Below are 14,765 nucleotides of genomic sequence, written 5' to 3'. Positions count from 1 at the left end.
ACCAGGTTACCTCTCTTATCTCTTATCACTTAGTAGCTATGTTATATAAACTATTTCACTGGGCCACGATTACCTCATATGTATTTTTCAAAAACAAATGATACAAAGGAATGGATAAACAAAATAAAAAATCACATCACCGTTTAAACACAATATATTATTTTAAAAAAACAATACAATACAAGAACAATATTGTAGAATCATTTTTACAGAACGGAGGCGTCGCTGTACACACATACACACAAACTACTATTAATACATAGGGGAACTGAACCCGTATACCTTTGCTTAGTATTTAGGCCATTTGCCTTTGATAGTGATTTCGTAACTTTCCAAAATATTAAAAAAATAGGTAGTTATTCCAGAATAATCTATAAATTTTGAAAATTCATGTAATATATGAACAGGAAATTACATATAAAAACATGTAATAATTATGTCTGTGTGTACACCTAAAGCCAAAACATTGCTTTCAGCTACAATATCCCTTAAACCATAAACAATATTAAACTAAATTTCAAACAATGGCTATTAAAAACACAATTTATAGACCAAAAAGCAATGTCATGTCGTTCGTAATACAATAATTATAATAATGAGGGCACTAGCGTTTAAGTCTTTAATTACATTTATAATCTACAATTTTCAAAGTCACATTATTAATTGATAAATTATTTAAAAAAAATAATAAAAATCAGAAAAAATATCATAATATTTAAAATGTTACTTTGAAAACTAAAATACGGGGCACATTAGCCGTATTATATATGCCCCACGACCGTCAGTGCCCCCGCCGCCATTTTACATCATGTATGTATGTTTATCAATCAATATTTATATACGCTGAATGTATACACACATCACAATATTATTATTTAAACTACATTCGAAGTTTATATTTAACTTTTAAAATATCACAACGTCCTTTTTCGTTATTCACACACTTTTTTAAATATTCAAAGTTCGAGCACTTCGTTTTTTTTTATTCCAAAGGACAAGCGCCAGCTAGAGGCTACACTACAATAGACTACAAAATTTTATATATAATCGTATATATATATATAAATATATAAAAAAAATATGAACCACTCTGCCCCTCTATAGGGGGCACAATTGTGTGTAAACAGTTGTTATAACCTAATCCTAGTCTTATTATATATAATATTACACGCAATTATGACCTCTATATTACAAAACAAAGTTGTAAGTGTCAATTTTCTTGTTTTTTAGCATAAATCGCACAAATGACGTATTTTTTAAAAAATTACCCACTCTTGCCTGATTTTTTTAAGCATAAGCGATAAAAGCTATGTTACATTGCCTCCGAGGACTTCGCAAAGGCATATATGTGCGTAAATATGTAGAGAAATTGATTTATATATACATTTTAATATGATCTACACTACACTATTCAATATTTATTATATTTTTACATTGAAAAATGACCCCCCACCCCGCCCGTTTGCTTATTTGCTCAGTAAGCCTCAGGTTTAAGTGTTAGTTATAATATAATGAGTTAAGATATTAATGTTATTCTTTTGTTACAGTCCTTACAAGAGTTTAGTTTCTATCTAGATGATACCTTATAATAGCCAGATAATTTTGATAACTTGTAGTTTTTAATAATAAGTAGTAAATACAATTTACATTAGTATGTAATATATTTTTACATTATATACGAGCACAGAGTTCGTAGTACGATACATTCGACTAAATTTAGACGAAGTGTATTATTTTAATAAATATTATCATTTGTTAGAGACCTGGATGTTATTTGTCATACAAATTCGCTTTTAATGTATAAATTATCCATATATGATATATATATTTTTCAATTGTTAATAAATGATAAAGAAAATGGAATTTAAATTAGCGATACGCAATAAAAACCTAGTAAATGCAACTTTATTCTATTCAACTTATTCAAAGTAAGCTTTGTAAATGTCTATTAATATAATTATTATTCATATATTGTACAATGGCCTTAACAACATACTTCTTATACTAAATCAGAAAAAAAATCATCAATCACTAGGTTTTCACTTCGTAGCAATGATATTGGCATTTGCAAGTATGAATAATACTACAGCTTTTCAGATTTCAAATAATAATAATATAAAACATATAGATAAACAAAAAGATGTTTTAATAACCATATTAAACTTTGTACTATCAAAAAATTAATACGAAATGCGAGTAAAATTTAACATTTTTGAATAATTAAATATCCAAACGTACACAGATAATTATTAAACTGCCAAATATATTAAGTACAAGTATGCGTATGCAAAATTAATATGTAAGTATAGATAATGTTCATTAGATTGGGCGTGTAAGGAGAAAGAGATCACAAATAACATTGGTACATGAGAAAATCTATATCTCGTTTTAGCTTCCCGCATCATCCTGCACAACACAGTAAGAGTTACCAGATCGAAAATAATTCCCCCGAGTAGGATTCAAACTTACAATTTAATCACATGTACCGACACAACTCAATTTTTGTACATTAGATATTCTTGACAGTGCTTTGTATTTTATTTTATTTGTAATTGAAATTAATTTACTGCTAACTATGAATGTTTATTTATTGAAATGTGAGTAAATATTAGTGAAATTAATATATTAGGTTTAATATTGTTCATTTTTTATATAATAGAAGTAGTAAAAATATCTTAGGACAAATATATAATAGCATAAAAGAGAAAGAGACAGTATATAATAGATATTTATAACCTTTGTTTAGATTAAGAAACTTTTTTCTTGTTATTTTCGGTATTTTTTTAAGGTGAGTCAATATTGGTAAAATTACATGTAATGGAAAAATTACTTAGAAAAGGTATTTTAGAATTATTATTTTTTTAAATAAACTTAAACCAATTCCCCTTCTCAAAGAATATTTCCATTTCATTATATTAATTTGACAAATAATCAGAAATCTAAAATATTTTCTGACTAAATATTTTCTCAAATTTGCAACATGCCCAATCTAATCGCCTATCAAAAACATAATCAAACACTATATACCTGTTATAACGATCACGTCTACCAACCGACGACCTCTAACGTATGAGGCAAGAAACAAGAGCAATCTCCGAGGGAAATTGGAGGTAGAGATAGAAATCCAGGGGATAATGGTGGGAGCGTTAAAAACATTCCCAAACACTCAAACACTATACCTGGCGTTACGATCGCGTCTTCCTGCGGACGACCTTGGGTGCAAGAGAGTCCTTCGGGGGCTGTTTGAGGTGGACGTGGAGATGGAGATCCGGGAGGTCCAGGGAGTCCGGGGGGTTTTGGGGGTGCGTCGTCAGCGACGTAGCAGAGCCGGCAGATCGGCAAAGGCACAGGCGCCCAAGGAAGCTCTTGCCATACGACGGAGTAGATCGGCTGTGTGGGAGACACAGGCCTCGACTGGCGATACTGATTGCATGCCTTGCCATTCTGGAAATATATTGTTTATATTTATGTAACTCGTGATTGTAAACGCTACGGTTATGGATTCGAACCCCGGTCAGAGTAATGATATATTTACATGTTTAATGTTCTTCCTGGTAACAAGACAAAGCGTGGCGTTGACTAGCATTGTGGACCGGAACCATTTAATAATAAATTCTCTATGTTTTCACTGCAATATTCAGGATACAGCGTGAAGTTTAAATAAAATAAAAGTAATTAACAATCAATATTTACCAAGTATAGCGGCGTTAAACGCCTCACAGACGGGTTCGCGCCACACCGCCTCCAGCTGCCAGCCATTGGGACTGTCCCACGGGTTACTGTAGGCGAGGAGACTAAAGGCATCCTACACCATGAAAATTATCCTTTTTTAGTGGATCCACAGTTGTTTTAAGAAAATTAATAAGATTTATTTAGGAGTTATTAATAAATATAATCAATTTATTTTAAACAGACTTTGAACGGAGTTCATATCCTGCTAACAACATTAAATAAACCTAAAACCAATTTTTATGTTCTTATTTATTGTATAACTAAAAATATCAAATAAAAGTTAAAAAAAGATATTTACCTCTAGCATGGATTTTAAATAGTGATCCGGTTTCAGATCTTGACTCATCGCGTACAACTCCCTACCGAAAGCGAGCATACGCTCCACGGACGCACGAGCACCACAACCGTCAGCATCTAGATGTATTTTGTTGATTATTAATGTTTTTGTTTCGAAATAAGTGGTGAACTTGGTCTAAAATTTACGAAAAATTGAATTAAAATTGTTTTATTTTATAAAACAAATTATTCTTATTCTCTTTTGTTTGGGAAATTGTTGCTTCACTAAAAATGTTGACATTTCAGATTAGGTACTTATAAGGCACGCGGTCACCGGCGGAACGACTGCTTTATGAAATTGATGACTGCCAAAGCAAAGATATTGACCAAACGACGGAAGGACAAATATTTCGCTCTCGCTTTTATTATAATAATAATATATAGGCATAATTTTGTATTTATATTGTTGCTTTCTTTCATTGTACTTGAAAAAGATTTAGTTTCAAATTATATTTTTAAGCACTGTTACATAATTATTAAAATAAAATTTCGTACTTCAGAAGCCCCCCAAATGTAGCCTTCGTAACTAGATTATAAATATTATATATACTGTAGTCTAGTCGAAAATGTCAACATTTTTCTTAAAAATAAAACTTTTAGACCAAGTTTTGCTTTGATGAAATAAAAATTATACTGATGTTTCATTCACAGCACTCGTTTGTTAGTAAGAGCTGGCAGAATCAGTTTTGGTAGAAAGTGGCAGATATTGACATTGTGTGGATATGTGGTAAAAATTATACAATAAATATATGTGAAATATAATAATGAAATACTGTGTACGTGTTACGGCGTATCCATGTTAAAGATCAATAATTAATAATAATAAAAATAGTTACTTGGACATATATTTATTTATGTATTCTGTGCAAATTTGCAAGTGTCACATAATCTGTATATAAATAGTATAGTAAATAATATTAAATTACAAGATGATGAATGTGATATTTAAGAAACGAAAATAATTACTAAAAAAACACTTATTATTAGAATAAACAATTATCAATCTATATTGATTTTGACTATAAGATTATTATTATTTCATATACATATAACATCACAATACTCGCACCGGATTTAATACAAATTTTAGCATGCATGTTGCTAACAGTCAAAATGTATGACGTGTTACATAACTTCAAGCATAGTACGTTCTTTCGATAAACGATATTTTCTAAAATCGTGCCAAGTTTAGACATATTCTTTATTAAACATCAAACAATCGAGCTCGAACCGACACACGGTTTAAAATATATAAGAAAAATAAAATATATTACAAATATTATGTACATTGTGAACTAAAATGAGTGATTTTTCAAGCATTGCTTAATATTTAGCGTACCTGTTTTATATATAAAATAAAAAAGTAAAAAAAAAATTTTAAGTTAAACGGTTTTATATTGCAGATAAATGTACTAAAAGCTAAAAAATAATTTCATAGAAATTATGATTACTAAAATTTAATCGTGGGGCACGTCCAATATCTACAATTGAAAGACATAGCGTGAGACTTCACCCACCTAGTGGTAAGTATAGTCTGGCAAATATGTTATTGATAATGGGAAGCACGCGCGGCAAATTGCGCAGAAAGCGTATTTTGATGTCTGCACATAGACACCCGCTCACGCTGGACCGATTCCCCGTAAGGGCTCGCGGGGAATCGTTGCGGGGTGTGACCGGGCTACGGTACAGTCGAGTGCAACGCTATCAGTTCATTACTATGAAATATGAATATAATATCATATGATAGCATCATATATGCGGAATGGCGTAGTAGAGCATATTTATCTAGTAATATTATAAAAATTAGTAAAAAACACCAAAGCAACATGCAAAATGAAGATATGGTAAATTGAAAAATTAAATAAAAAACTAAATTAAATTATTATAATGAGGCCACATACAAATCTTCTCAATCCAAATTCAATAAAAAAAGTAAAATTTAAAAAGTAAATTTAATATATAAAACAAGCAAACAAATACAAGATTTTGGCGTTAGGCAACATGCAAAATCAACTTATGGGTAAGTAAAAATTTTTTTAAATAATGGAAATAGAGGTCTTTACAAATAAATGATGTTAATAAATTATATCTCCAAATTAAATCAAAATTTTATTACCGTTTTATTTAAAACGTTAATTAATGCATGCAAGAAAGTAAAAAATAAAAATTAACAAATAATAAAGCAAATAATCAAAACGGTAAAAGGCATTTTTGTTTACAATTAATTATATTCTTGTTTGAACAATATAGTGTGAGCTCGATAGTACCTTTAAAGACGTGTGGGTGCGAATTTCCTGTAAGGACGTAGCGCTCACACTGACGCACAGTAACTTGTATGGCAAAGGGATACCTCACTCTCATTTTTTTTTCCCCCAAAATTTATTTAAATAATTTACCCAATATTTTTTTTATATATATAATCTTAAATATTGCCACATATTTCTTTATCCATATTGCATTGTATATAAGCTTGTATTATGCATACTGAATGTTTATGTTGTACATAAGTGTGTGTATATATATATATATATATATAGATAAATATCATGTGTCATTAGATATATAAGCAGAAGCTTAGAATTGATTAATTATTTATTGACAAAAAAAAATGATTATACTTTTCGGGCTAGTCTTGATTTTATTCTCGACAACAATGTATGGAACAGCTGATTATTTTTCGATATTTACGTATCCTCATAAAATTTTCGTTTTGTATAATTAACTACAACATAAACATGATAGACAGATATTTTAATTATCGTATAGGTAAATGTGATTTGCTAAGCGTGGGGTAAAACAACATAACAGGGTAACACTGATCGAACGTTCTCTGCGCATAGTATACTGCGCAATTTGCCGCGCGTGCTTCCCATTATCAATAACATATTTGCCAGACTATAGCAAGTGTCCCCACGATTTTATTTTAGTAATCATAATTTCTATGAAATTATTTTTTAGCTTTTAGTACATTTATCTGCAATATAAAACCGTTTAACTTAAAATTTTTTTTTTACTTTTTTATTTTTAAGTTTTTAGTTTTTATTTCTCATGCTATTCAATTCGTTGAAATGAGGCTCGATGTCTCATTATTGCAAGGTTAATGGAGAATGTTACGAACGACCCCCCCCAGAGGTCCAATAGAGGGACAAGGCTATGTACAACAAGATGAGCCTGAATCTTGAGGGGAAAACGCTAACGACATATCATTTTTATCCACCTAGTGCCATACAGTTCTCGGCGCTCTTTTACCTTTTACCTTGGGTGGTACCCCTAGCGACGTATCATTTTTAGGCACCCTATAGCCACACAGTCCTCGACAGGATACCAGATTTTGACTTAGGTGGGAGATTCATATTGTAATTGTGTATAGTATACTGTATTATACTTACCAAGCCCTTTATTTTGATACCCATATTGATGGGATTGAAAACTACATTATCCGCCATTTTGTAGCAGTGGCCATCTTTGATTTTGATTTTGTATAGTGCACTGAATTCTACTTGACAAGCCCTTTCATTTGATACCCATATTGATGGGATCGAAAAAACTAACTTGTACGCCATCTTGTAGCGGCGGCCATCTTGGATTTTGATTTTGTATAGTCCACTGAATTCTGCTTGACAAGCCCTTTCATTTGATACCCGTATTGATAGGATTGAAAAAAACTAACTTGTCCGCCATCTTATAGTGGCGGCCATCTTGGATTTTGATTTTGTATAGTCCACTGAATTCTACTTGACAAGCCCTTTCATTTGATATCCATATTGATGGGATTGAAAAAAACTAAGTTGTCCGCCATCTTGTAGCGGCGGCCATCTTGGATTCACAATAATATTGAATATGGATAATTGTATTGTCACCAGAATCAAAGGCGTATACCAAATTTCAGATCAATCGGTTAACGGGAAGAGGGTTAAATTTCAATTACTAAATTTGACCCAAACAAACAAACAAACGGGGTGAGCTAAATAAAACCGTTTAAAAAAACAAATATTTCATTTTAATGGAGAAATTAAAATTTTATAATTATTTTGTGCTTTCATCCTTAGCATTTTAGATGTATATTTAGATAATATTATTATTGTTATGTTCATATTAAAAAAAAAGTCAGACTAAAAATATTCGAAAAAATATTGGTCCAAGTTCTGACCTAGTCGCTATGTTATTTACTCAAGATATGGACAAAATATACTCAACATAAAAAAGATATCTGTGACACACATCACTAAGTAATAAAATATGCAAGCAGAAAGCAAATAAAAAGTAAATTCATATTTATATGTGTCATATGACGCACTAAAATTGATACATAATCAATCATTGATAATTATTAAATACTAGCGGCCCGCCCGCGGCTTCGCCCGCGTGAACTACGTTATTATTAATTTCTGTCTCCATGAGTACCTACGTCCTTTAAGTGACGTCCATGCAAAATTTGAGACTCCTAGCATTTATAGTATCGAAGTTTCATACAAACTTTCAACCCCAAAAACAAACCCTTAGAAGGCGAATATTGTAAATTCCCGTCTTAGCGAGCACCTACGTCCTATAAATAACTTCTATGCAAAAGTTGAGATTCCTAGCACATGCAGTTTCTGAGATTTCGTGATGAGTGAGTGACCTTTCGATTTTATATATATAGATAGTGGTTATATACTCAAAAAAAACAACAAAATCTGCAATGATGATGTGACATAATAATCAAGGAAATGAAAAAAAACACATAAAAAGAATAAGTATTTTATACGTTGAATACAAATTTGGTAATTATTATATGTATTCTTTGGATAGGATATTATATGTAGTGGCTTTAGGATCGCTAAAATATAATTTATGGCATAAATTAAAAACAGAGGTTACTTCTTTTTTGAATTATTGTCCCTATATAATTTATTAAAAGATAAAATGCTTTTCATCTTGTTAAAATAGTCTACTTACGCCAAACGGGTGCAAAGGGGGAAATTGTATAATAAAATGCAACAAAAAAATGCTAGTACGTTCACATACATCACTACCACTGGAAAAATGAGCCGGTAATGCTTAGACGTCTTTTAAAAAATAGTTTTACATTTCGACCAACAAAGAGGTTTGTATTTTGTTATTACTTCACCCCGGTCTCTAGAACTAACGAGTTCATTTCACCTGTTTCAGCCCGCTCTGTCTATGTGGAATTACAAATAGGAAATTTACTCTTGCGAGTTCAACGTAGTCATTAATGGGCCCGCTCATCATTGATTTACATAGTTAAGGAGACGGCAAAATTAAACACGTATAAACACACTTATAGTACGGTGCATGAAAGAAGAGAAAAAGTATTATTTTGCTGTAAAGAGAGATAAATATTTTTGCAAGCATAAATAAACTGTACAACAACAAACAAGCGTATAAGAATTTCTACGTGGCTTGATAAGAAGAACGTATGACTTAACATTCAGAGCTCTAGGACGTTCACCAAGAGGCGCAGGTTCGAGAACTATGTTGAATTGTTTGTAGGTTTACTAAAATACTTTACTGTCCACTGTAGCTTAGGAATACATGGCAAGGTGAGCAATACGCCGGGCATGCATAACAACATAATGTGCTACTAAAACTTAACCAACCTTCCAAACACAAGCAAAATCTTAAATTAAGTAAACGCTAAGGCAAAACAACACGTGGTAGACATGGAAAATATGTTAAACATCGCAAACATGATAGTTTTTAGGTAGTCATAGTAGATTAGTTAGGTATGGTAAGGCAGCAATACGCACCGCTACGGCACGGCAGTAGCGCGGCGACGCACGCCGTGACGCTGGGCATGCCCTTCACCAGCGGTAGCTCCTCGCCCTCATACACACCCACACCTACAACCCACGCTATGCTACCGATGCCAGATCGAACCCCAAAACCCCTTAATCCTAACCTAAACTGCTGAAACCCATGAACCCCAGTGGTGATCGTTTCTCAACCTCATTCATTGTTGAAATGACTGTCCAAGTTAAATTTGGAATTGTGTATATTATTTTTTTGTTGTTGAATTAAATTGAAGATAAAAAAAACTCACTAAATGTAAGGTACCTCTGCAAAACTTACTTAGGTTAACTCAAGTGATAATAAACTTAACATTACACTTGAGCATTAATTGTCCTACTGTATTAAAAAAAGTTGAGAAACGATGCTCTTATCAGAAAAAACCAAAATAAAAAAAACAGGTATTGTGACACAATAGCCCATAAAGATACAGAAAATAAAATCATCATTCAGTTTTGATACATCTCATGGTAAAAAGAAAACCATTTTAAAATATAATCGTATCACAATAAATGTTCTTAACAACTTTTACACAACTAGGGGTCAGCAACCTTTAGCCAATGGTCATAGTGGCCTAGTGACAAATTACCATTTGTAAATGATCAGTCACTTCGATACCAGGGATGTTACGAATGTATTATTTCGAATTACGATACAAATGTGGATATAGGAAGAAAACTATATTAGTTCCAGTTACGGATATAAAATTATTACGGAATATCAGTTAGTTTCGGATAATTTCGATTTTTGAGATATTCTATTAATGACAGTTTTTTTATTTGTTTTTTATCCTTTTATAATAACAAAAGTTTGTCCTCTTATCTTTTCTGTCAAACAAAACTTAAGAATCTGTCATAATAATTTCCCAATTGAAAAATCAATCATACCAGAAATCATCCGAAGTCTATAACGATTACAGATACTTTTTTACAGTGTACGAGTATGTCCGAAATTTTCCGCAACGGTTACGGATCTCCATAACATCCCTTTTAATGGCCCAGTGACTAGTGGCTAGTGACCATTTTCGGACACTACGCGAAATAATAAAAAGAAGCGCATTATACCACTAAGTGCGTATGTATGCCTACATGAAGTGAGGGACAGGCATAAAAAGCTAACATGCAAATCAGATTTATTAATCATATAATATACCTATATTCACTTTTGTTTAAAACAAAGATGTTACAAATAAGTAATTCAGAAAATAGTCTATAAATAAAAAGAGAATAAATTTCTTAATAACATAGTAAGACCTCAAAACGATATTTTAATTTGTTTTCATTTTTAAAATAAAAACATATATAAAAAATATTCAGTCAGCTAGCCAGCCAGCTAGGTTGTAAAAAAAAACGAACATTTAGAGTACATCGTTTAAAGCAGTTGTTTTAATACACATACAAATACTTTTCGAAATATTGCCCGTAATGGTTAATATCTTTTAATAAATTATGTTCTTATTTTAGTAGCTTACAAAGCTTTGCTGCCTTAAACTTGTATGTATCGAGGGACAATTGAGAAAAGTGGCCCTACTATGTACCGGATAATAAAAAAAAGTATTCAATATTAATTGTAATAATTGTTAAACTTTATGTAACATGTTATGTAACAAGTGATATAAAAAAAAACAATCATTTAACATAATGAATATAGGCATTTAAAGCAAATGCTTAGCTAAAATTTAAACCCTAACGATAAATAGCAAAGTTAGTAAATTATATTTTTTTTATATATAAAAAAAATAATACAGAATAATATTTCATGTCATGATACATTAATTGTATATAAAATAAATAAAATAAAAGAGGAAAACTAAAAAGCGATGAGCAAATAAAAAATAATGGGGATATAAATAAATAAAAATTAAGTTAATTAAATATGGATGACATGACCAGCAAATAATATATAAATTAAACACCCTGTATAGATGTATTATAAATCTTATACATAATATAGAGATATATACCTCTCTATTTATTAATATTTTTGTAATAACAATTAATAATATCAATGTGAAAGTTTATAAGGATAGATGTTTGTTCCACTTTCACTTTCAAAAATTACTAAGCAGATTTAGATGTAACTTTACAGTAATATAAGTTTTAAATCAGAAACACATAGGCTACAATTTATGTTTACACTTTGTACAATTTGGCTATAACAATATATATTTGGCTATTAATGCGTGCAATGCCACGCATGAGCCGTATGTATATAGTATGTATATAAAATACATTCATTTGAATCCTAGTCTAGTCCTTAAATGGTCGAGTTAGTATACAATAATAATAAATAGTTAATTATAAGATTTACTTATACATAATAAAAATATTTCCTATTATATAAACACACAATTGAAAATTGTATAAACAATGTGTTAAAAAATTATAATTCTTATATTCTATACAATAATAGAGAATTTAAGGAAACAATAGGAAACCTAGTAAAAGGAAGGGAGAGGACCACTATGAGAAGAAAGAAAAAAAAATAGGAAGACAAATTATGTCCTTTAGGAAAGAATTTATTATCTGTTACATTTATATTTAGAATTGTTAAGGTACCCATAATATAATTCACTTTTACAATAAAAGTTAACCCAAAACAAGTAAATTGTTACTCTACGTTCGCACAGAAATTAGTGGGACAGGGTAAGGGAGTGTCTTGGCACGAGATTCCCTCTGCTTACCCAGTTATATGCGAAATACAGCGTGAAACTAAATAAAATGCAACGATTTATACTAAGAAAAAAAAACCAAATGAGTCTAGAAAAAAGGAATATTGGAAGAAAACTTTACATAAAAACGGAAAGAAATCAATGGAAAAAAATCTATGGAAAATTATAATCAAAAGGGACATCTGAGGAATGGGAAGGATTATACAGATATTAGGCAAGCACATACCATGGTGTTCCCCATTGGAGGGGGGCGCCATGTCCACGTCGCAGCTGTGCCGGAGTTCCGTATCTAGATCTGTATCCGGACATTCTGATACTCCTGGAAATAAATGATAAATAGAATATATATATGAGAGAAAAATACTTTTTTACAATTTAGACGTAGCTTGACTAGAAAGTGTAGTGTAATGGTCAGAGCACGGGTTTAAATCGCGCTATGTTAAAATTTTTATATTCAAGAAAATAGTACATATTCATCTACTTTTATACTAAAATTATACAACGCTCTAATCTCATAAACTTTGGGTTGTAATTGAAATCCATCCATTGGAGTCCATCTACCGAAGCTACAGACTATGTTATATCACGTTAATCATCTCTTTGTATTTTATATATTTATAATTAAAGTTATTTTCATTTGCCTATAGGAGTGAAGCTGCAGGTAAAGTGAGTTACAATTATATATAATCTAAGTAATTAGAAACTTATTTTGATGTTCATTCCATAACTATGTTATAAATACAAAGTATTTATCCCTTTAATAGGATGACCATATTGTTAAAAATAATGATTTTATCAGATTAGGTAGAGGTAACCTATTGTGAAGACAATGCCTGTCGAGCGCCGGAACTCAACATATACGCTTGACTTCTTATCAGAGCGAGAAAAAAATATTCCCCCAACTGCCTCACTGCGCTTCGACAGTTTTAAAGTTGTTATATTTTTGAAAGAAAATGCAACTACCCACCATTACTATGCATATGCTCGCCGTTAGCTGCCAACGGGGGAGCCCGGCCCGTGTGAGATATAACCGACGTCGCCACCCCGTTACTTCCCTCTGAACCCTCTGTACCCTCTATACCTTCGGTCTCTGTACCCTCTGGACTTTCTGAACCTTCGGAGTGGAGGGCCTGAAATGTTTAGATTTTTTTGTTGAAAGATGGATAATGTTATAAAATGGTAATGGTGTAAAATTTCTCGAAAGATCAGGGAAATTAATTGAATATATTTAAAAAATAAGTACTTTTCTAATATTAAAAAGATAATTTTACATTGTCGATTATTATTTGATACTTCTTGTTAGCTTCACGCTTTATCCCTAGCGGAGCAGTCAGAGTGAATGAATAGCACCGAACGCAATATGCAGAGACTACACTGCATATTTCCTTTTCTTATTACTTTTCACAAAGAAAAATTATCTTCTTTTATACACATTGAACAACATGTTATTCAAAACAAACAAATGTGGACATGCAATGTGAGCGCACAAAATTAATTCGCTTAAAAGGCATTTGTGAACTTATTTTCAGTTTCTCATCTTATTAATATAGTCAACGATAGAATTCTATAAATATATAATAAACAATAACATCCAATGATCATCTTCAAAAACTGTTTATGGAAGGAAGATTGATACACTAGATTCCTTCACCTTAGTCACCTTCAAAAACAAAACGATCAGCTCACCTGCGAGTCAGAGCCGTTGACCATCTCTACGAACTGTCTGCATTTGAGCAGCAGCAGCAACTCGGCGTCGCGCTCCAGCAGGCCGGGGTACAGGCGCCGCGCCGCCTCCACCGCCTCGCCCACGCGCCCGCGCAGCACCAGTTTGGATATCCCTGGGGGTGGTGCGACCGTCAGATAATCATGTGTTTAGGTTTATCTCTTTAATTAAATGTATTAATTATTTAGGATACATTGTATAAAATTTTATTACACTATTTCAAATGTATAAATTAAAAAGTCAGTCTTTACTCGCGAAATTTCTAAAGCGAACCATTAATGAACGGAAGATGAGAAAATAGTTTGCAAATTTCTATTTGATTTTCATCTTCAGGATATGTAGCAAGGTAGACAAATGTAACCCAGTGTTAATTCTATTCCCCACCAACCGCCTAATATTCGTGAAATTGCATGCCTACTTCGACAAGGAAATGAAAATTATCAAGAGATCATCGTCATTTAATTCTTATTTATAGTATAAATATAAATTTATAGGTCAAACTATTAAGCCTAC

At 31.5% G+C, this 14,765-nt stretch overlaps 1 protein-coding gene across 3 annotated transcripts in view; it reads right to left on the bottom strand.

Annotated features, from left to right (window-relative positions):
• Nucleotides 1-138: 138 nt before the first annotated feature.
• The window catches only part of RanBPM (Ran-binding protein M), a 42,810-nt gene continuing 28,183 nt past the window's right edge, over nucleotides 139-14,765 (bottom strand). For 2 of the 3 annotated variants that reach the window (XM_085197432.1, XM_085197433.1), the window contains 7 exons: nucleotides 14,216-14,367; nucleotides 13,497-13,659; nucleotides 12,756-12,848; nucleotides 9,819-9,911; nucleotides 4,031-4,146; nucleotides 3,694-3,805; nucleotides 139-3,444 (listed from right to left, as the gene is read on the bottom strand). In XM_085197432.1, the coding sequence (XP_085053558.1) occupies nucleotides 3,311-3,444; nucleotides 3,694-3,805; nucleotides 4,031-4,146; nucleotides 9,819-9,911; nucleotides 12,756-12,848; nucleotides 13,497-13,659; nucleotides 14,216-14,367 (863 nt within the window). In that variant the 3' untranslated portion in view covers nucleotides 139-3,310. The remainder of the gene's footprint in view (nucleotides 3,445-3,693; nucleotides 3,806-4,030; nucleotides 4,147-9,818; nucleotides 9,912-12,755; nucleotides 12,849-13,496; nucleotides 13,660-14,215; nucleotides 14,368-14,765) is intronic. The other variant, XM_085197434.1, reaches the window with a different exon arrangement.

This window comes from Heliconius melpomene, chromosome 14, assembly GCF_056956725.1.
Source record: "Heliconius melpomene rosina isolate 202511_hmr_F chromosome 14, ASM5695672v1, whole genome shotgun sequence".
In the NCBI taxonomy this organism is placed as follows: Eukaryota; Metazoa; Arthropoda; class Insecta; order Lepidoptera; family Nymphalidae; genus Heliconius; species Heliconius melpomene.
The sequence above is the reverse complement of the archived record's forward strand: the minus strand, read 5'-3'. Positions and strand labels throughout refer to the sequence as shown.